This window comes from Vulpes vulpes, chromosome 13 (assembly GCF_048418805.1).
Source record: "Vulpes vulpes isolate BD-2025 chromosome 13, VulVul3, whole genome shotgun sequence".
In the NCBI taxonomy this organism is placed as follows: domain Eukaryota; kingdom Metazoa; phylum Chordata; class Mammalia; order Carnivora; family Canidae; genus Vulpes; species Vulpes vulpes.
The window spans coordinates 33,239,923-33,262,076 of record NC_132792.1 but is presented as its reverse complement, the minus strand read 5'-3'; the positions used below and the strand labels follow the sequence as shown (position 1 = coordinate 33,262,076).

Sequence of the window (22,154 nt, the reverse complement as noted above, 5' to 3'; positions counted from 1 at the left end):
CATAAGGTAAGGGGGCGGGCAGAAAGGACAGAGAAGAGGGATTACTACTACAATAAAGCATAACTGCCTGCTTAGTAGAAGACAAATGACTAGGCAAATTATGGTACTCAGTAGACTATTGCATAGCAATTCAAAATCTGTTTTGCATAGCCTCAGATAAAAAGGTTGGGCAGGGGAACCTCCACCAGTGGGCAGAGCTCTGGGCTAGGTCCACTGCTAATTTTCCTCTGTTTTCCATATTGGGATTCCAAAAGGAGAAGAAAGCTAAAAAGATCTATCTAGAATTTTATAGTATAAACATGTCAAAGCATATAAAATTATAAATTTTAAATACGTGCAATTTATTGTATGTCAATTAAGCTTTTCTCAATAAAGCTGATCCCCAAAAGTCTGACTAATAAGAATAGTTACAATGACTATGTAGCAAAAAGGCCAAAATGATTATTGTTGGGGGGGGGGGGGGGAACAGCACAGGCGAGGACTGAAAGTAAAAATACAAGCTATTAGCATCTGGGTGGGATTATAGGTCATTTTTTTCCCTTTTCTCTAATTTGCAAATGTTCCCTAACTTGGGTTATCATTATCAACTTCTAAAAAGCCTTTTAAGAAAAGAGAAAGTCAAAACCTTTGAGTCAAAAGGTAAAGGAGGAAGAAGATGAATTATTTTATATGTATAAATATATATACACATATATGCATATATGTATAAGGCTGCTTCCTAAAATTTTGAAACATCCTCAGACTTCCTAGGCTTAAAACGTGTTGAACATTTTGCTCATTATACATCAAATGGGGCTTTTCTCTATATTAATATCCTTAAAGATACCTGATTTATTCATACTGAATAAGTTCTCAAATAACCTGCATACCGTCTTCATCATGCTCATCATGTTGTCCTTCTGCCTCAGCATTTTCTTCACCATGTTCTTCCTGTTCGTCGTGATGATCCTCTTCTCCAGCCACACCCTCCACCACCTCAACCTAAATCCAGAATCTTATTTGTAGACAAAGTACATAATAAACCCACATCTCTACCAGTTGTTCCTCCACAGCAATTAGTAACTAAAATTCAAAGCTCCCTCCAAACAAAGTAAATTTAAAAAATAAAATAAAATATGAAGCTCCCTCACTACAGAGAATCTTAAGTTTAAAAATCATTGGCTATTGACAACTTGCTACCCAAAATTATGTCAAAACACCCTAGTTTGTAATTATTGTCCATATGCCGAACCTTAAAATTAGAAGTATAACAACTGTGTGCAGAGTATGTTTTTTAAACTTCCAGTTATAAAATTTACCTCTGCCTTCAAATACTATGCACAAAACTGCTAAAACTTTTTTGAACAATGAGGATGTCTTTTCTATTAACCCGAAGTAAAAACAAGCTTATGTGTCCAATTTTGTATTATCCACTAAATCAAAGATTACTGAAATATTTTTAACATATATATAGTCACAAATGAGAACATGTAACAAAAGTCTAAATGCTGGAAGCAAATACACCTAATGGTAGTAAGCTACTATTAATAAAACTTCTTCCCTCCCATATAAAAGCCTCTCATCTACCACAATGAAGACAGTTACAACCACCTCTTCTACGTCCGCTGAAACAATGTCATCCTGTTCTTCATCTCTGCCCCGAACAGGCTGTGACTGGCTGATGCGCCTCTGCTGGGGATTCCGGATGATGTAGGAAGATTGAGACTGGCTGGAGCTGTGGAGAAGCAAGAGCTCATGAGGGCACTGCTGCCACCCCCCTGCTATACAGCACACTTTTTATGCTTCTTGTTATCACTTAGTGTGACCCACTTGCTAGGATGCTATTTTAAATCTCACATAAAAATTCTTAGAAACCAACAATTAATCCATAGTATACCCAAAAATATGAAGCCCAAAGAAATTAATTTTATCACAGAGATTTAACTTAGGAATCTCAGAAGTGTTTTTACTTTTCAGTAAGTCATTTCAAATTTGTTAATGCACATCCTTTTAGGAGTCCTTCCCACTGAAATGCTCCACTGGAAATATTTTTCCTTCTCCACTGCTTTCATGCCAAGTCCTCAACTTCCAAAAGCTCCAACAGCAGCATTCCTCCATTAACAAAATGTGGTAATGAGTGTGTTTATTACAAGGGATCTAGTCTTTAAGACAACTGATATGACCTACTTGCTTCAGCTTATTAACCCACTGATGTGTGTGAAGAGGAGAAACATCAGTTCAAAAGTATGAATTTAAAAACAGAATCATAACAAAAGGTGGGTGGCCAAATAGTTCCACTTCTCTAAAAATATGCCTTAGAAACAGCCAAGAAAGGACACCTACTTCTAATATAAAAGGAAGGGGAGAATGAGAGAATGCATCTTAAAATGCAGGTCAGAGATCAGCATGTTAACCCTGTGACCTACTATTATCCTTTATTAACAGATTAAGAAACACAAGCTATAGAGAGGTTAAGGTTAAAGGACCTTTTAAAGGTATTTACACAGATAGTGTTCTTTCCTCACCTCAGCTGCTCTTAGAAATGAGAATGAAAGCAGTTACACATGAAGAGTCAACTGAGACACTCTCCTTCAAACATCCATGTGTTTAATATTAGAAATTTAAGTAACTGGTTCTTCAGAGACAGTAAATTACAAAGCTTATGAAAAGGCTAAAAGAAAAGATGAAAAGGGTATTTCCAACCTAAGATTCCAACATTTCCAATATTAAAAAATAAAAGTCAACATTTGTGAAGCCACAATTAGTATTTCTTTAAAATAATTTTAAAAAGAAATCTTGGAACATCCACAAGATCTATCATCCCCTCAAAGGACTTATGCACTTAGTATGTATGATACTGCTAATTCCTAAAATATATTATTAACTCCCCATTCAGAAATGGAGCTTCAGTTTTCTTCATACCATGATTCAGCTTCTTTCCCATGAGACATGGCACAGCTACAGTCCTGAAAGCCAGTCTAACAGGAGCTGTTAAAATACTTCTTAAGTTTTAGGAACTTCCAGTTACAGCTATTTGCCAAACTGCAGAGAAATCCTTATTGGTGCAGAATACCTAAATATGCTAAATAAAATATTAAAAAACAAAGCACAACTATCCTGGCGATAAGGAAAACAATCATACGTCAATAAGCCTGAGAGCAGTGGTGCCACCATGTATGCCAAAGGAATCTGCTCATGTCTCTTAGGCTAGAAGGGTTTCAAGGAGCCATAGATTTCACAGGAGACAGTCTAGGGTGTAAGCAAAAATGGGAAGTTACATCACAGAAATTCCCTCTTCTCTCACGCTCAGATACATAAAGCCAAACAAATCAGGAAAGGGTAACCAATTTTAAGATACTTGCCTATATCAACCATCGCTGGATGGGGACAGGAAAAATGTCTCTTCAGAGAACTAATTATAAACCTGCACTTATGATAGTTTAGGACTGCAATTTGCATTGTGAGGGTAGGGTCAGGTTCAGTGATATTAATCCAATGCCTCAATACTATCAAAAAGCACCAAACCAGGGGTACCTGAGTGGCTTAGTCGGTTAAGCATCTGCTTTTGGCTCAGGTCATGATCCCAGGGTCCTGGGATGGAGCCCCACAGAATCTCCCTCTGCTCCTCCCCTCTGCTTGTACACTTTCTCTCTCTTAAAGAAATAAATCCTTAAAAAAGAAAAAAAGTACCAAACAGCACTATCTACCCCTAATATTCTCAAGTATAGGAAAAAGGAAAAAAAAATCTGTCTAGAATTATCTCTAATTATCTTTAAACTTTAATAGTTATTTGACCTTGGAGAAGTTACCTAACCTCTCTGAGGCTCAGATCTCTCATTTTTAAAAGTAGAATGACAGCGGTCATGAGTTATTGTGAAAATCAAAACAGATGCATTGTAATGCATTTACAGTGCTTAAAGTTCCTAGTTCATAATAAAATTTCATTTAACAGTTTTTGTATGAGGCATGTACACAGAGAAACAGGTTAATAAACACAAAAGTTTTAAAGAGGTGAAGGGAAGCAACAGAAAAAGCAAAAATACTAAACTCAAAACTTTATGCTCAGTGGAGTGATACATACCATCTACCATCCAATACAAGGGAAATCACAAAGACTAATCAAGTATGTACTTTTTACTTAAGACATGCTTGGAACACTGATCAAAATACACCCTTACAAGGAGTGATTGTACTGTATTTATAATGAAGGATTTCTACATCACATCAACAGTTGTAGCAATAGTAACATTACACTATTATCTTTCTTGACTATCGAATGAGATCTCCTGGGAAAACTTGAGGGACTGACTCAAGAATCAATAGATAGGGGATACCTGGGTGGCTCAGTGGTTGAGCATCTGCATCTGCCTTGGCTCAACTCATGATCCCTGGGGTCCTGGGACAAGTCCTGCATCAGGCTCCTTGCAGGGAGCCTGCTTCTCCCTCTGCCTATGTCTCTGCCTCTTTCTCTCTGTCTCTCATGAATAAATAAAATCTTTAAAAAAAAAAAAAAAGAATCAATAGATGGGAATGAAGAGGAGAGCTGAAGACTGCACGGTACTTTTTGCTGTTGTTTTTTAAGATCTTTATTTCTCTATTTGACAGAGAGCACACAAGCAGGGGAAGCAGCAGAGGGAGAGGGAGAAGCAGGCTCTCCGTTGAGCGGGGAGCCTGATGCAGGGCTCAATCCCAGGACCCTGAGATCATAACCTGAGTCAAAGGCAGACGCCCAACCAACTTAGCCAGCCAGGCGCCCCAAAGAGTGCACAATACTTAAACCAAGGGCCTAAGAAGCAGTTGACAAGGGGACACAAAGTCTTTTTTTTTTTTTAAGATTTTATTTATTTACTTGTGATAGATATATATATAGAGAGAGAGGCAGAGACACAGGCAGAGGGAGAAGCAGGCTCCATGCTGGGAGCCTGATGTGGGACTCAATCCTGGGACCCCAGGATCGCGCCCCGGGCCAAAGGCAGGCACTAAACCACTGAGCCACCCAGGGATCCCCCAGGGGACACAAAGTCTTGATACTTAGTAACAACAGGCTCATTGACACTGTTTAAAGCTATCACCCCAAAGTCTGTTCAACAGATAAAAAATTTTTATGTTCTAGAACAAAACCAAGGAGAGGATACAAAGAATTCACAAAGTAATACCACTTCAAGAACCAGGGGTCTCCTCACAGGGTATCAGAATCAGGAGCATCATATGGAGCCCAAGCAGAATTTGTTAACAGAATCACTGGATAATGGAGTGTATTCAGGGAGTCTGAAAATATATAGTTTGATTTACAATCATTTTCAGCAAATCCTGGAAGTATAGAAGTGTCAAGGCTACCATGGGAAAGCTTTGATAGACAAATCTGGATTTAAATTCCAGGGTATCCTAGGAGACCTGACAATACAGGAAAAGCTGGGACACATACTGGCACATGGAATAAGGAGAACAGTGAGAGAGCAGATACTCAATACATTAACCCAGATGAAACCCAGAGACGAAGTCTTGGGAACTACCAAACACTAACATAGTCCTTCCTCATTAACAGAGATGTTTTCCAGAAAAGAAGAAGAGGGTCTTTAGGTCCCAAAGATCTTTATTAAACATCATTACACATATACATAGTAACAAAATCAGACTTGAGAAAACCAAATATACAAATATTTGCTAAAGATCACTATAGCCTCGCAACTCAAAGGGGTGGCCCCTAAACCAGCACCATCGGCACTACCTGAGTTTATATGAAATACAGAATCTCAGGCCCCATCCAGACCTTCAAAATCAGCCTCTGCATTTTATTAAGACCCCCCAAATGATTTGCATGCAAATTTAATTTGAAGCACTTGTGTTAAAAGACACCAGAATATTTTAGTTTCTAAACATTCTGACTCAACAAGCTTACAGTCTAGTTACAAATGGAAAAGATGAATGAGATTAAGAATAAATAATCTTATAACTAGAACCATTTAGTTATTGAGTTGTTTTAGTCCTATTTTAGATAACATGGTTGTTGTAGAGAGTATTTTTAAATTTTAGCATTCTGGTTATTTACACTACACGATAACAAGCTGCCCCCTAGCCCAAGCCTTTAGATACAGAGAAAGTTACAGGTCTTCTCATTCCTCAAATTGGCCTTACAGTAGGCTATATCTAACGTGAGAAAAGAAGTAATGATGTCTGCAGAAGTCTGAACTTTCTTACCAGATTACTTTACTGGCATAACAAAACATGTTTTTCCATACCAAAAATAATACCCACAACTATGTATCTATTACCTTATAGAGACACAACGTATAATTTTTTTAAAGTGCTCTCACATGTTCCAAATAAAATAATATCTCTATCATTTGTTGCACAAATGGTGAACACCACCACCTGAATGCTTATGCAAATGTTCAGTAAGCCAAACATGACATTTCCAGAGAAAGAATTAATCAGAATCTGTTTCCAGGTAGAAATTTACCTGCTAGACTGATCAGATGATGGTCGTGGTGGCAGTGGTTCCACTGAAAACAATTCTTCACTGCCCTGCATGGCATCTATGCTAGTACTGGCCAGAGTAAAAGGTGCAGTTGGGCGAGCAATCCCCATTCTGACAGGAACAATCAGTGACTCCGCTACATTGCACAATTCTTCTACAGCATAAGGTAGTAGTGCTTGGAATACACGCTTGCATTTTCCAATTGGCTGGGGGATAAAGTTGCTAGAGCAAAAAGGAAAATACAGCAATCTTTTATGAATCTTTTCATATATACAAAGTTATCATTACAAAAAATGTGTGTGAAATTAAAGAAAAGCCCAAATAAAAAAGGATGTCTTACTTTTTCTTTTTGGATGAAGCCATTTCCACACTAAGAATGACAAAAACTCTTGCCACTGAACGCAAAAACCTCATTGTCACAGCAATAGCTTCTTCTCTACGTCCAGGTGTATATTTGTTTTGGAGTTCTTTCACTAGTGTACCTAGTAGAGTATCTAAAAGCTTTAAAAAATTATAATCACTTTATTAATGATGAAACATCTCTTATGTTTAGACAAATATTTATAAAGTAAAAAGTTCTAACACTTTTTCAATATTAGCATTTCATAATAAGGATTTCAAAATAAATTTATTTTAAAGATTTTATTTATTCACGAGAGACCGAGAGAGAGAAAGGCAGACACAGGCAGAGGGAGAAATAGGCTCCATGCAGGAAGCCTGATGTGGGACTCGATCCTAGGACTCAAGGATCACACCCTGAGCCAAAGCACTTAACCGCTGAGCCACCCAGGCATCCCTCAAAATAAATTTAAACAAAACATTTTTTTTTTAAAACAAAACATTTCTAATGTCAGTGATTAACTTATGCCACATACCTACTTTGTCTTTGATCTAGAGTGGGTCTCAAATGTCTGATTTCCTTTTTAAGTCTTATAGATCTATGTATACCAATATTTAGAAGAAAAATCAAATCAAAGAAACAATATATTTCACTTCCTTTCGGGTACATAATGAAACAGGTAAAGTAGATTCAAATACTTATATTAATAAATTCATAATCCCATCCCTCTCATTAGGTCATTATTGTTACTTTCTTGTCTCATTTCTATACATGGTCTATCATATACATTTTAATTACAGAGAGCATCCAATTTCACATTATTCTGTTTTTTTTTTAATGTTACTTAAAATATCCTTAATTTCTAAATTGCTGCATTACATTTCAACAAGTAGCTGGACTATAATCTAATTCAATACTCCATTATTAGTGGACCCATCAAGTATTTCATTTTTTAATTTATTATTCTGTGACATGACTTTTTCTTTCTCATATCATAAATTATTTCTTTATAAGTTCTGAGGACACTGATATTTTTATATCTTATGATATTATTGCCAAATTGTTTTCTCAAAGAGTACCAAATGCAATGCTACCCCATCAATGTCTGAATGTATTCTTTTTACTAAAACCTCATCAGCACTAGGTTTTATGGTTTATATTCTCTTCTAATTTCCTTTTTTAAAAAATATTATTTATTTACTCATGAGAGATACAGAAAGAGAGGCAGAGACACAGAAAGAGGGAGAAGCAGACTCCTCACAGGGAGCCCAATGCGGAACTCTTATCCCCACACCCAGGATCACACCCTGCGCCGAAAGCAGACACTCAACCGCTGAGCCACTCAGGCACTCCCTAATTTCCAATTTAAAAAAGGAGTAAAGTTTGCACTGTGTTACCATTAATTTTGAACACTGTTCTATACATCTGTATACTGTTGTCTTTTCTAACACATTTTAGGGTTTTTGTTTAGAATTGAAAGGAGTTTCTGTTGTTAATGGAGACACTTAAATCACCCCCCATAATTCCATTCCTCTTATTGTACTGTTTAATTAGAGTTTATCAATATGTAAGAGTTTGGATCAATAAAATTATGGGAAACTTAAGTCAGAAAACATTTTCATGTACTTGTATATAAACATCCAAAGAACTTACCAAAATATCTGCTGTACACTTGACTATAAGGCAATGAGTGAAACAGTCCAGCCGAATGGTGCCACTTTGCTGATTGAGGTAAACCTGCTCTTCTGGCAAAAGATGGCCTATCCTACTGCTGGCACTGAGACTTGAGGGGGAAAGAAAGACAATGCACTATAATCACTTACATTAACATGAGAAATACATAAACTTAAAATGTTTTTAATGAATACATACGGGTCTTTATTCTCCTGTGACCCAAACATAATCATAGATTTTAAAGCATTCCAGTCCTGTAGAACACGCTCCAATGCAAGCTGGGCAAACCTTGGGGGCTCTAAATCATGATCAGGCATATCTGAATCTAAAAAAAAAAAAAGGAAATAGTAAGACAAATATAATGCTTTTCCTATGTGTCAAAACTGTCAGATTCACTCACCTTCAGGATTGGCTGTTTTTCGGTTACGATCCTCCCTGATCCGAGGAGGTCTGTATTGGCAGTGCTCTACTGTCTGCCTTGCAACTGTCTGCACTAGAAACAGTAAGAGGTGCTCTCCCCTGCAAAATGGAACATCGCTGTGAGCAGGGAGAAGGGGAGGGGGAGGACTACTTAGATGTGCTGTGCTGTTTGAATTTATGTCCCAAAAAATCCCACTTGCCTGCTGTTTGGCAGAGTAACCAGATTAGTAGCAGTGAGCAGGCGATAAAGTAGATCAAGACGAGCAGATTTCTGTCCAGCAATTAGAGTTTTACATTTACATTTTTCCCAACAATCACAATAGGCTGTCGGTGACGTCCGTTTGAGTCTAGAAAGAATTCACACAAGTACAAAAACTGAAATTTAAAAAAAACACACAAAGAGGCCTATGGAAATTATGGAAGTATAACTTATTGACACCAGATAGAACCCCTGTTAATTTTTAAATGCAAAGTATAATTCTTAAAGCATACTTAATTAGAAGGATTATTTAGTGGCATGAAGTCTACTAAAGCAACTCTCATAGAGGGATCTTACAATGACTTGGGAATAGTCACCTCCTTCGGAATGTCTTCCTTAATTCTCCACAGCCCCCATTCAGTGTGTAAGTGATCCTGCTACGTGCATCTAATAAACCCTAAAACCCTTAGGAACAGATGTTTCTTGCTTGTGTCCTCTCACAGGACTGTAAACCCTGTTAGGACAAGGACTCTGTTGTCTACCACCACCCAAGCAGCTACTGTGTGAGAGCACTTAGTAAGTAATCAACAAATAAATAGATTATCATTTTTATGTTTAAAGTAAGGAAGACAAATTAGCCAAAGTTCTTTTAATAAAAATCATAAATACCAATGCAGTTATCTATAAATATTTTCTACTTGTCCTGTATAATTTATTTTAAAGCGAAATAGATGGTTTTTACAAACCAATTCTCTGTTAACCATAACATCTAGACATCTGTAGCAAAGTTATGGCTGATGTTCCTGTTAAGACTGAGGCACTCACTGCAAATGTCCATGATGGAGTATTTTATTGCTTCTTAAATCTGTGAAAATTAACAAACTAGCCTTGGGTAACTCTATTGCTGGATGAAAAGTTATTAATTCACTTTAAGAAGTAAATAAAGCATAGGTCAAATATACACATGATTCACTTAACTGCAGTGATTTCCTTTTGGCTGAAGAATACATACAAAAGCAAATGAAAAACATTTCAGAAAACACTTTAAATCAAGAACCATATTTATATACATAAAGTAGCTTAAAGAGAAGAAAACCTCATGCTTCCTGAATTAAGAAATAGAACATTATCTTGGTATAGATTATTTTAATACAGCAATATGAATCTAATTTATAATATTAAAGAAAACCAGAATTGTACTCACTTGCAATCATGACCTTTATGACAAACCCTTGCACATTCTGTACAACAACAGAGTGACTCCAATAAGCCACAAGTTCGACACTCAAAAATATCCTAAAATTAGAAGGATTAATTTTTTAAAAGAATAAATGTACATATTATCATCATAATTACCTCTGATATTTTCTGAAACAAGTCAATCACAACAAAAGCAGAGGAAAACTAATGTGTTCTGGAAAGAAAAAGTCATATATGGGTATAGCGAATACACATTAATATTACACAAGTGGAAATCAAATGTTAACAAGTAGAGCAAAAATAACTCATATCATCCCCCCAAAAAAGGTATTATAGTTATGAAATCTATATCAAGAACTATGGATCAGATTAAACCAATGAGTGAAGATTTCTAATTTTGGAAGTATCTCATCACTAATTTAACAATCACCTCCTTTGTTTCACTTATTTAGGAATTAAATAAAAATTAATTTTCTTTGGAGAATTTTACAACTCAAAATAAAAGGAAATACCAGACTTATAACTCCAGAGCTAAGAACTATAATGCAGTGATAGTGAAAGGGAAGAAAGGAAAAGAATATCTGAAGACAGCATAAATACAGGGAAATAAAAATTAGCTTACCTGGTTAATGTGCTCTGCTCCAGTCCACGTAAAACTGCAGGTATCATTACAACATAACACATATAAGGGTGAATCATCAGGGTTGGTACCTGATGGGCAAACCATTCCCATAAAAACATCTTCCTCTTTTTCACTTGAGGATACTTCAGCTAAAAAGATTAAGAACACAGTAGTTCAGATATCAAGAAAGACCTTAATCTACAGCCATTTACTACTTTACTCAAATGCAAAAGCTTTAACATTTACACAGTATAAATAAAAAACTACTGTATTTTTATTTTAAAATTGATACACAAGTCAATGGGCAAGAAATTCAGTCAATTCTGGTGCAAAAATACAGCAAAGTATAATCATAACATAACCACATGATGACAATATAGCACACATCAGCTGAATATACAGGTCCACCTTATGCAGTTAAGATTAAAGTTCTAGCTCTATTTAACAAATTACAGATAATCACATAAATTTTTTAGCCAGTATTTTAAAGTATGTTAGTCTTTTAAAAGCTGGATGGCAGGAACTGATATTCCTTACTGCATTCTGTTAAGCAGGAATTCCAAGTCAGAGGGAAGAGCATTTAGGCATCTGACCTATTGTTTCTATAAAATTTTATCACTACCACCAATTAACTACTGACAGGTTCTATCAGTAATCCATCTTCATTTTCAAAAGATTAGTCATTACATTATCCATTATACAGTTTTTTTTTAATTTAAAAAATTACACCAGCTGTTTTTTGATGGAAAGTTAGAAGACACAATATACTTGGAATAAGTACAAACACATAAATTTTACACAAATTCACATACACAAAAGAATAAATTGATAGTTTCTATTCAATTACATCATTTCAATACACAGGAATTAGGTTTGAATAATATTATCAAATTATTATATGTAAAAGAAAATCCATTCAAACTAAAAAATAAGCAACTCTTTTAAGACTTAAATTACCTTTTGCAATTTTCTGGGCTGTTTCTAAGATGGTAATTGCAGCAGGATAAGCTCGGCCACTTACAGCTGACATAAAGGGGGTCATCCCTCTTGCATCCCTAAAACAAGAAAAATTATACATAAAACATTAATAATCAATTATTCCTTGATTATAAAAGAAATAGATGTTCATGATGAAATAAAAAAGTAATTTTGCTGTATTAAATAATGTTCTACCATTCAAAGAAAATCACTGGTGTTATTTTCTAGTCTCCTACTAAGAAAGAAAGCCACTTTTCTAAGGATCCTTGTCTCTCTCAACCATGTTCTCCTTTCTTGGCCTTAGTGACACTAAAGAATAGATCACCAAGGGCTCTACAGTCAAACTAATATTTTCTAGATGTGGGGATGGTAATAGGCTCTATCTCATCCAATTGTGATGAGGATTAAATCAATTATTACTTAAAAGCTTTTAACACAATGCTCAGCAAATAAAATACACTCAATAAATGTTACCTATTATTATTATGTATTTTTTCTTAAAAATGTACCTTCAGTATTCTTCCCTGAATTTCTATTCCCTCCTGCATTTCCCAAAATTTAGTCCTCAGCCACCTGTGGCTCCCTCTCTGATCCACCAAAGCCAACTACCCCTCTACAACAACATAGTTCCAACATCTACACTTGTGTACTTGGTAAGTCTTACTTCGGATTTCCCAGTGATACCTCATATTCAACATGTCTAACAACTATTATCACCTTTCTCCCCAAACCTGCTCTCTATCTGACTTATGTCAGCCAATAGCATCACTGTTCCTAGAAACTAAGATAAAAAATTTGGATTCTTCATGAAGACTTACTTCTAAATCAATTTTTTGCTCTTATATCTAATCCTTCTCTTCCATTTTCCAGTTCAGTTTATTGTAACACACATACTAAAAAAGGTGACAAGTTGACATAAAAACCAAAACCTCAAACTCCACTCTCTACTCTTGCCTATTTAGACAACTCCAAATGATTGAGGCAACTATACAAAATAGTACCCTTAAAAACACCATAAATCGAAAGTAAAACTCTTAAGTGAGAAAATAAAAATATATACAAATACATACATACATACATACTTTTTTTCCTCTTTTTTATCTATCCCTCAAACCACTAATAAATTAATAAGCTGCTTCTAGAGTAATAACTTATTTCCAATTCAGTGACTTATTTTACTAGTGGGGCAGCCTTCATTAAAGTAATCATAAGTTCATAAATTGGGTCGTTATGGCCTAAGGCCAATAAGGCTTAAACAAAATCTCCCTTGCCCTCAATAATAAAAAACTCAAACACCTTCTTGTTCTAAAATATGAAGAGGTAACATAAGGGTGATGACTGGAAGTCTGAATTCTGGAACCAAGAGACAGACCACAGTTGGAATTCCAGCTGTGCCACTCACTAGTTTTGTGACCCTGGGCAGTTAATTAACCTTTAAGATCATTACTTCACATATAAAATGGGAATAATATTGCCTATTCCACATTGCTAGAGAGTTTAATAAAAGTAGAGTTTGGCACAGATAAGAGCTAACTTTTATAAAAATGCTTATTATTATGAGTTTGGAGTTATTTTTAAAGATTTTATAAGAGAGAGCATATACAAATGCTCAGAAGTTAAGGAGAGGGACAGAGGAAGAGGGAGTAGCAGACTCCACACTGAGCACAGAGCCCATGTGGGGCTCAATCGCAGGACCCCAGGACCATGACCTGAGCCAAAGGCAGATGCTTAACCAACTGAACCACCCAGGAGCCCCTTATTATTATGAGTTTGTAAAGGAACAAAAACAGCCATGCTGAAAGCAGCACTATATAACGTTAATAAGGATTTGCCACACAATACTTATCAAAAACTTTGCATAATCTCATTATGACTTTTCAAGGCAAAAAAAGATTTCCAGAGAAACCATCAGAATCATCCACAGAGTTTTAGATCACAAATTCCAGGCCCCATCCCAGACCTACTGAGTCATACTTCTAGTGCAAAGCCTGGAAAAGAATCTGTATAATTTTTTAAGTTCTCCCAATGACAATGACATAATTTATGAATTCACATTTGAGAATAACTATACTGTGATCTTTTTAACTTACATACATATACACACCTCCTAATCAAGCTCACATAAAATTAGTTTGTATTTACTTAGTGTACATTGAATTACTGAGAAGGGCCCTTCATTGAAGAGAGCTTGGTTAACTACAGAGGGAATACAAAAAATGCTAGATTCTGATCAGTTATTTTAAATTCACATTAGATAACTGTTATCCATACACTGCAAGATCAACTTAAATAGTACAGGGAACTAAGCTAAATCTTTGCATCAAAAGTATATTAAACTTCTTACTTGGCAGAGAGGAGTTCTCTTAAATAGGGCTGCAGAACAACACTGTCGCATAACAATTTTAATATAAAATGAGCATTGGCCTTTCGATCCTTGGACTCTACTACAGATGGCTCTGTGGAAGGACCTGTAATTAAGCAGATCCATTTGGTAACAAGAGTAAACAAAACAGAGTGAAAGAATATTCTGGAATAACATACCACGTATCTATTAAATAAGCCATCAGAAAAATATTCTAGTATCCGTAATAAATTAGTAACTTCATTATAGAAAATTTAAATACATTAACACATCTTACAACTCCCAATTGATGAAATGTATGTTCATGATGATGTGTATGATCATACACACAATTTCACTGACAGATGGAAGATCTAATTCAGACAGATAGTTTTCAAGCCAGGAAAGTATCCTTGAAATCAAGTGTGGATCTGTAGAAACCCAAATGCCTAGGCAGATAAAATAGTACAGATTCTCACCTGGAATAGTGGAGGTGCTTGGTCCTTGACCGGTACCAGTCGCTGCTGTGGTAAGAGATCCCACAGCAGGGGCCAGGATAAAATCAATGTCACCATCTTTCAGTAAACAGAACAGCAGGATGTACATCATTATAGGCAACATATCCCTAACATGTTCTCTTAACTGGCCTTAAGGCTTTTCTCTGTAAGCCAAAGGTCAAATCAGACAGAGGTTTAAGTGGAAACTTGTTTTCCAAACTATATGAGAAGGAATCCACTACATAAATTACTGACTTATTGTGATGTATTACTAACTAGCTTCTTGCTAGCATGGAAATACAGATGTCAATGAAAAAGTTTCTAGAATTTTAAGTTATAAACCCCTTAAACCAAATCTTTACAACTAAATTAGTTTACTCATTATGCTTTTAAACATTTCAGATTTCTAAATATCCCATTAAAATGTTTAATTTCCTGTCTTTCAGGACCTTGTTTTTTGGTTAAACACTAAATAAAATAACAGATCTTACCAGGATCCATCGCAGGAGGGTCAGGAACCCAACTGGGGGGAGCTATGGGGGGTGAAACTGGATCCTGGTGGTCACTGGATGAAGCTCCAGCTTCATGTCTACCCAAACCAGCTGCTCTCAACGAACGTCTCATCATTTCCCGTAATCTCAAACTAGAAGAACATGGACAAAATTGGAGCTCACTACCATGGCTAGTAATGAAAAGGTGCACAGAACTTCTCATCTGAGATCAAAGTTTGTTCTATAAGCAAATACTCCAGGCAAGGGAAGTGAAGTACAAATGCCAATTCTGGAATCACAGAGTAAGTCAGTGAGGGATAGAAATGGAACTGGGAGCACCCAGTTCAGCACTAAAACCACTATATTAAGCTCCCACACAAACTTAAGCACAGGGAACAAAACTTACGGTGAAGATTAGAAAATAATCTTTCATACAGTTAAGGTAAATGAACAGCTGAACATTAAGACAAAAAAAATTTTCTGTCCCCTGTTTATAATCCAGTAAGAATTAAGTTTAATAATAAACATCAGCAAACATACTGATTAGCACAAAACCAATACTGTTAGCTCATTAAATAAATCCCTTTGCTGTGATCTCAAAAGCAATTGAACTAATGTCCACACAATGAGTAGTTTTAAAACAAAGACCAATTTAGATTTTTCATACCAAAAAAAGAAAAAAATGTTTTTAACAGTACAACTTGCATCCCAAGGAAAATTAATGAAACTGGAGCTTATAAAATGTGTTGTTAGATCTGGGTGTGATTTTTTTTCTCCTGATATATATATGTATGTATAAAAATACTGCACAGGTGTGCACATCACTAAAAAGAAAAGGAAATAATCACAAACACAGACCTTGTGGGGGAACTGGTAACTACCTGTATAAAAATCTATACCTCTGAATAAAAGCTTACAAAAGCCTACAGAATTAACATGTTACAAACAGCAGTTAAGAGAGAGCACATAAGGCAAATCCCTTCCATCAGCCACAATTTTAGAGTCTCTAAATGAATATAGACTGAAAATTCAATTATAAGGGCCAGGTAACACATAAGGGACACGATTCTCCCATGCAAATTTAATCCCAAAGTCATGACATTTCTCTGATGTGAAAGACCTACCACTTTACCAGATGAGCACATTATATGTCTACAAATAAGTAATTTAGAAAGATTTTTATTAATGTTTGACTCTTCTAATTATAACTGTTGTGTGATCCAAGGGTAAATGTGGTTTTCCATATCAACACACTTTCCATTTTATAAGGACATTTTTTTAAAAAGCTTTTACAAAGATTTCTTTTGGAGGTTACTTTCAGGAACACATCTATTTTATAAAGCTTATGTATGATGATGTACCTTTGGGAACAGAAACATTCTTTGGAAGATTCTGCAAAGTAAGTTTTAACGTCTCAAATAATGTATCAGTTATTTTAGTATTCACTATCAAAAAATACCTATAGTTAATTCTTTTATTATGGTATTGATGTCTTCCCTCTCCCAATTCAGATATCTGAGTTTAAGAGTTTTTGGAATAAGGAGGGGAACAGGGCATAGGGATTATTTCAGTCAAGGTCACTTCCCTGTCCGAAGACCTCACCCACAGAAAAATTATACCTATAATTTGGTAGGTAGGTAAATACCTACCTTACTAGGTAACAGCACACATCAGGGTGACTGTTCACACTGTGATGTTCCTAAATAATCTTAATTAAGCTCAACACAGACACTTGGTATTCTAGTGTATCTTACTCAAAATACAGAGAGAGAGAAAAAATCAGCAGTAAGTGGGAGGCACTACAAATAACCTGAAAATAAATGCATGTTTGGGGCCTATTAAGAAGAATGCTTATTCCAGGGTCACAAAGTCAATATCAGGCCCAGAAGGCAATATCAATTGAGGAAAAGGGTAGTCAGGTCTAATAAAAAGGGAGTAATGGCGAACTAGAAGCACACATGCTTATCTAAAGGCATTCAAATTTTAAAGGAAAAAAAATTTTAACAGTGCACAGGCCAAACAAAACGTGGACTATTCTCCAACCTCTAGCTTAGAGTAGACTAAGAATAAAATGAAGATAAATTGAGACCATAGTCTAATCTTGAACTTGCAAACTCCCAACTCTGTTGTTGTGATGTAGTCAATTCAATATTAAATGAGGGGGTCATTCCTTTGTCATTTTAAAAAATTGTCCTTAACCACTTTTCTTCATTAGGTCTTGGGAACATTTTTAAGTACAATGCCCAGCTCCTCATATATTCTTTAAAAACAAAAAACAAAAAACAAAAAAAAGAAAATTATTCTTCAAGATGTTGTACACAATTCATGAAGATTCACCTGTATCCTCAGTGGCTGAGGACAATACTGAGGAGATACCACCTTGGCTGCTAAGATTCAGAGTTTTGACATTTCTTCGTATAGGCTTGCCTGGAGTCATCGTATTTTCTGACAATATGGAAGAATTCAAGGATGATGTAATTTCCTCTTTGTAAGCACGTTATATCCATGCTACAGAAGCCTTAGAATCCAGTCATGTTCAAACATACCACTGTGACAAAAAAGCGAAGGTCATGTGTCTTCCAGATTAACAATCTCTAGAGTACATACACCTGCAATCAGATGCATCAATCAAGCTTTCCACTAAATCTGCCCTTTGCACTCAGGAACTATGAGTCACATAACAAAACTTCTGAGTCAAATCATCATCTGAAGACATTTAACAGTACTCCATTCAATATTGAAATTGCATCAGTTTTGAGCTAACAGCTCATGAATCCCAGCCTGCATACTCATCAAGGGGCATCGCCTAGAAAATCCATTGTAGGCTAGAGGAGGGTTTCACTTCAATGAAGCAGAGTCTGTGGACTTCCTACTGCCCGGCGTGGATAATAAGACTCCTGTGCTTTCATCTGTTCAACCGGCAGCCCTGAGTTTGAACTGGTTAAGAGCACTGCAGTGAAATCTTCGGCAAATGCCTCAAAGGAGCTTACTCTGCAAATTATTTCTGTGAGCAACACATCACCCACTCTTGAAGCTCCTTTTAGTCTTTGCCTTCAAAATAATCCTTACATGAAAAAAAAAGATGGCAGCACTGGCATTGGACCAACCATATCAGAGTCCAACTTGATCTGCACCTGTATTAACCCTGAGGAAATGAAATACCTGAAATAATTCAGACACTAATTTCTTCATGAAGTATTTGTTTTCCATTTTAGACCAAACACTTTATCTGCCTAGTATAGTCCTAAACAAGTAAGCTGGTGATAATTTCCATTTTGTATAATCTATATAAGGTCTTTGTACTGTTTTAAATTATAATTTGGTCACCCATAAATAGTTTGTGATAAATCTCACTTCAGGACATTTTTGAACCTGGGAAGCTATCAATTTTAGAAGAATCATTTTTAAAGGGAAAGTTGGATATGGAACAGAAAATAGGCAAAGAGAGTCTTCATTTTAAGTAGACTTTACAATCTATCATATTAGCACAGTGAGCAGTGCTTCCGTCAGTGACCTGTCAAGTGTCCAAGAACTCTGGCTCTCGTGTCTAATATAAATGTGCTTTTTCTTTCAGGAAACAAACAAACAAACAAACAAACAAAACAAAACAAAAAACTATATCCTGAATTCTTTATAATATTCTTCATCTATTCAAACACCTAGTAATTTTTTGTGTGTGATTAAGGTTTGTCCATCCCACAACTGAGAGAGCCTGAAAATTTAAAATATATATCAAACATTTACAATACACACCAGCCTTTCAATTCTTCCCAGATCAATAAGACATCTGAGAAATTGAGCTAAATAAGTAATCCAAAAAGTAAGATTGAAGTTCTTTCAATAATTGTTATTACTTGTTCTCCAACTAAAGAAAATAACTTCCTAGGAAACAAGAATGATAAACTTAAAACACATTCAAAGAATCAAGGTTCAACTACTGTCTAAATTATCTCAAATTTCTGAAGCGTCCTAGATCCTACTTGTTCTACGCTTAAAATCTAATTAGATATTATCAGATCTTTTTTCCCAGGGTTGATACTGGAAGGAACAAAAACAAAGCAAAAGGACCCACCAATTCATGCATAAGATAGGTAAGAGATACATTTTTCTGTACTTGGATTCTGTTTCCGCCAATTAAACTTTCCTGGTAAAAATCACATTACCTTCGACTACTTGATGATCCAGCCCGATTACCTGGGCCATTACTTGAAACAACGGATATTGCATTTGCAATGGCCTCAACAGCAGAAAGCCTTTCTGCGAATGTATTTCTTTCAGAGCGCTCTGCTTCTGAAACATAAGAGAAGAAATTAGGATCAATTTAAATTTCAAAAATAACTAAGAGATTAAGTATGTACAGGCCATTAAATGCTAACTACTATGTATTTTAGTACTCTAATTCACATACTAGAGATAATAAATAGCTTAATTTTTTCCTGAGCAACACACTTAAGATAGATTTAACTACGACCTTTAATATGTGAATTATTTCCTTATTCTGCCTTACTTTTCAACCCCCAAAGGTCAAAGCTAAGATTATTCCTAAGTAGACTGAAATCTAGCTTTCACTACCAAGGAAGAAAAAGATGCACAATTCAGTACCTCAAGTCTTGGTTTATATACTATTCATCCTCCTTTAATGATAAGATAATAAAGGTTAGAAACTTGCAAACCAAAAAAAAATTTAAACATTAAAAAAAGAAAGAAAAAAGCAGCCTGCAAAACCACTGCTCAAAAATGTAGTTACCAAAAAAAAAAAAAAAAAAAAAAAAAGTAGCGACTAGAGTATCACTGGTAGAATTTAAAATCGGGAAAAACATTTATGAACCACACAACTGCACTTCAGGCTTGCAGATTTCCCCTTCAAACATTTAGCCAATTAAAACCTTTATGGCAAAAAAAAGCTTATTTTTCCAAAAACATCTCAGAACTCACTAGGCTGTTTTCCCCTCTACATTCTGAAAATTGGCATAAAAGTTGCTTCAGTGTAACTTGCCTTAACTTGCTAAATAATTCTCATGGTAATAAAAGTTATTTGCTATTATAAAATAAGTCTCATTAAATATTACTCATATAGTTTATATATATATGAGAATAGAACAAAACACACTGATAAAAAGTTATCTGCTTATGTTACATACTCATCCTAACAAGAGGACAGACATCTTTACCTTCTAAGAATATCGAAACTCCTGTTTTACAAAGCAAAGAAAAAGTACACACAAATTCTTTGTAGTCATTTCATTTTAATAGTTGTTATATTTTCAAAACTGCCTAAAATTCCTTTTAGAGACCTTGTTATAGTTCTTATTCTCACCCTCTTCTTCTTTAGTTTCCTTATTGCTGGTTGGAAAACAAACTGATACACAAGCATGCAAAATATTTCGGTTTCCATCACATCTGTGGCTGATGAATGTCTGTAGCATCTGTAGATTCTGCTCTAAAACAACCGCTTGCTCAAGATTCATGAGATATTGTCGACAGGCTTCGTAGTCACAGCGTAGAATGTGCTGCATTAACGTTTGTTTCTGTGCTCAGACAAATTAGGGAAAAAACTTCAATGAATTTGAACAGTACATTACACATGTCAAAACTTCCTCATTTTATAATTGCATACAATAACATAATCAGCTCTCAAAGTAAATAAAGACAAAGTTGCCCTCCAAAGGACTTAAAATTGAGGGTACCTTTTAAGCACAGTATACAAATGACAGGAATAGAAAAGAGTGGATAAATTTTCTGTAAAAGACCAGGAAATATTTTCAGCTTTTACAACTGATCCAACTCTGGCAGTGGCAGGAAAGCCACCGTATGCAATACACAAATGAATGACAGTGACTGGGATCTGGCTTAAAGGCCAGTCTACTAACCCTTGCCCTGGTTTATATTGTATCTTATGTAACTACTGAATTAGAACTCTATTAGCACTGTTAACCAATTAAGTAAAGGTATACATCCTATGTATTTTATACATGCTTATGCATACCTCTTATACTTATGAAGGTTTTATTATATGTGGTACATGAAAACCAAAACCTTCAACTCTCCTAGAAATCATGACAGATGTAATCCCTCAGAGGTAACAACTAATGCACTTTATTGTCAAAGACATAGTAACATTAATGATTTATAGTATATTCCATTAACTACCTGAGAAATAGTATGCTATAGACTGAAAATCTATGGTCCCAAAATCCTTCAGTTGAAAGCTAACCAGTGTGATGGTATTTGGAGGTGGGACCTTTGAGAAGTAATTAAGTCATGAGGGTAGGGCCATTGTGGATGGGATTAGTGCCCTTAAAAGGGGCTGAAGAGAACAGTTTTCCCCTTCCACCACATGAGAATACATGGCTGTCTATGAAACTATAAGTGGGCCCTCACCAGACACCAAATCTGCCCAGCCCTGATCTTGGACTTCCAGCCTCCAGAACTGTTAGAAATTTCTGTTGTTTATAAGCCAGTCACAATCTATAGCAACCTGAACAGACTAAGACACAGCATGAACAAATCAAGGAGTTCAAATGTACTTCTTTCAGAATGTAAAACTGTAGTTAAGGGACTTTAATGGAATAAATATAAAGCATTAGTTTTGGAAAACAAGTAAATTTGTTCATTTTAACTAGAATTAAGAACTGGGAAAATAATGTGTGGACTACAAAGGGCAGAAGAAAGATGCATTTGAACAACTTACCATCTCTCCCCTAAACTAAATAACCTATCCCTTCCCTCAATCTCATGGAGGAGGAAAGGTAAAAGTGACTACTGGCAGGGGAGGAGGGACAAAAAAAAAAAATACAGTTAAAAAACTATTTTCAGTACCTGCCACATATGAGATAGATGACTTTGACTGTGGCACTAAGACACTGAGGTGAGCCCATACATTGTAAGCTCCAGCTTTAGAGTATGAGGTGAAACACATAAGACTAAACTTGCCA

The 22,154-nt window shown here is 35.6% G+C and overlaps 1 protein-coding gene across 5 annotated transcripts in view; it reads right to left on the bottom strand.

The window, feature by feature from the left end:
* UBR5 (ubiquitin protein ligase E3 component n-recognin 5) overlaps nucleotides 1-22,154 on the bottom strand; it is a 136,744-nt gene that overhangs the window by 29,399 nt on the left and 85,191 nt on the right. For all 5 annotated transcript variants that reach the window (XM_072734125.1, XM_072734121.1, XM_072734122.1 and 2 more), the window contains 16 exons: nucleotides 20,537-20,747; nucleotides 19,383-19,509; nucleotides 15,220-15,371; nucleotides 14,711-14,806; nucleotides 14,235-14,358; nucleotides 11,870-11,967; nucleotides 10,913-11,061; nucleotides 10,295-10,386; nucleotides 9,092-9,238; nucleotides 8,872-8,990; nucleotides 8,670-8,796; nucleotides 8,451-8,580; nucleotides 6,798-6,958; nucleotides 6,440-6,679; nucleotides 1,591-1,714; nucleotides 870-981 (listed from right to left, as the gene is read on the bottom strand). In XM_072734125.1, the coding sequence (XP_072590226.1) occupies nucleotides 870-981; nucleotides 1,591-1,714; nucleotides 6,440-6,679; nucleotides 6,798-6,958; nucleotides 8,451-8,580; nucleotides 8,670-8,796; nucleotides 8,872-8,990; nucleotides 9,092-9,238; nucleotides 10,295-10,386; nucleotides 10,913-11,061; nucleotides 11,870-11,967; nucleotides 14,235-14,358; nucleotides 14,711-14,806; nucleotides 15,220-15,371; nucleotides 19,383-19,509; nucleotides 20,537-20,747 (2,209 nt within the window). The remainder of the gene's footprint in view (nucleotides 1-869; nucleotides 982-1,590; nucleotides 1,715-6,439; nucleotides 6,680-6,797; nucleotides 6,959-8,450; nucleotides 8,581-8,669; nucleotides 8,797-8,871; nucleotides 8,991-9,091; nucleotides 9,239-10,294; nucleotides 10,387-10,912; nucleotides 11,062-11,869; nucleotides 11,968-14,234; nucleotides 14,359-14,710; nucleotides 14,807-15,219; nucleotides 15,372-19,382; nucleotides 19,510-20,536; nucleotides 20,748-22,154) is intronic.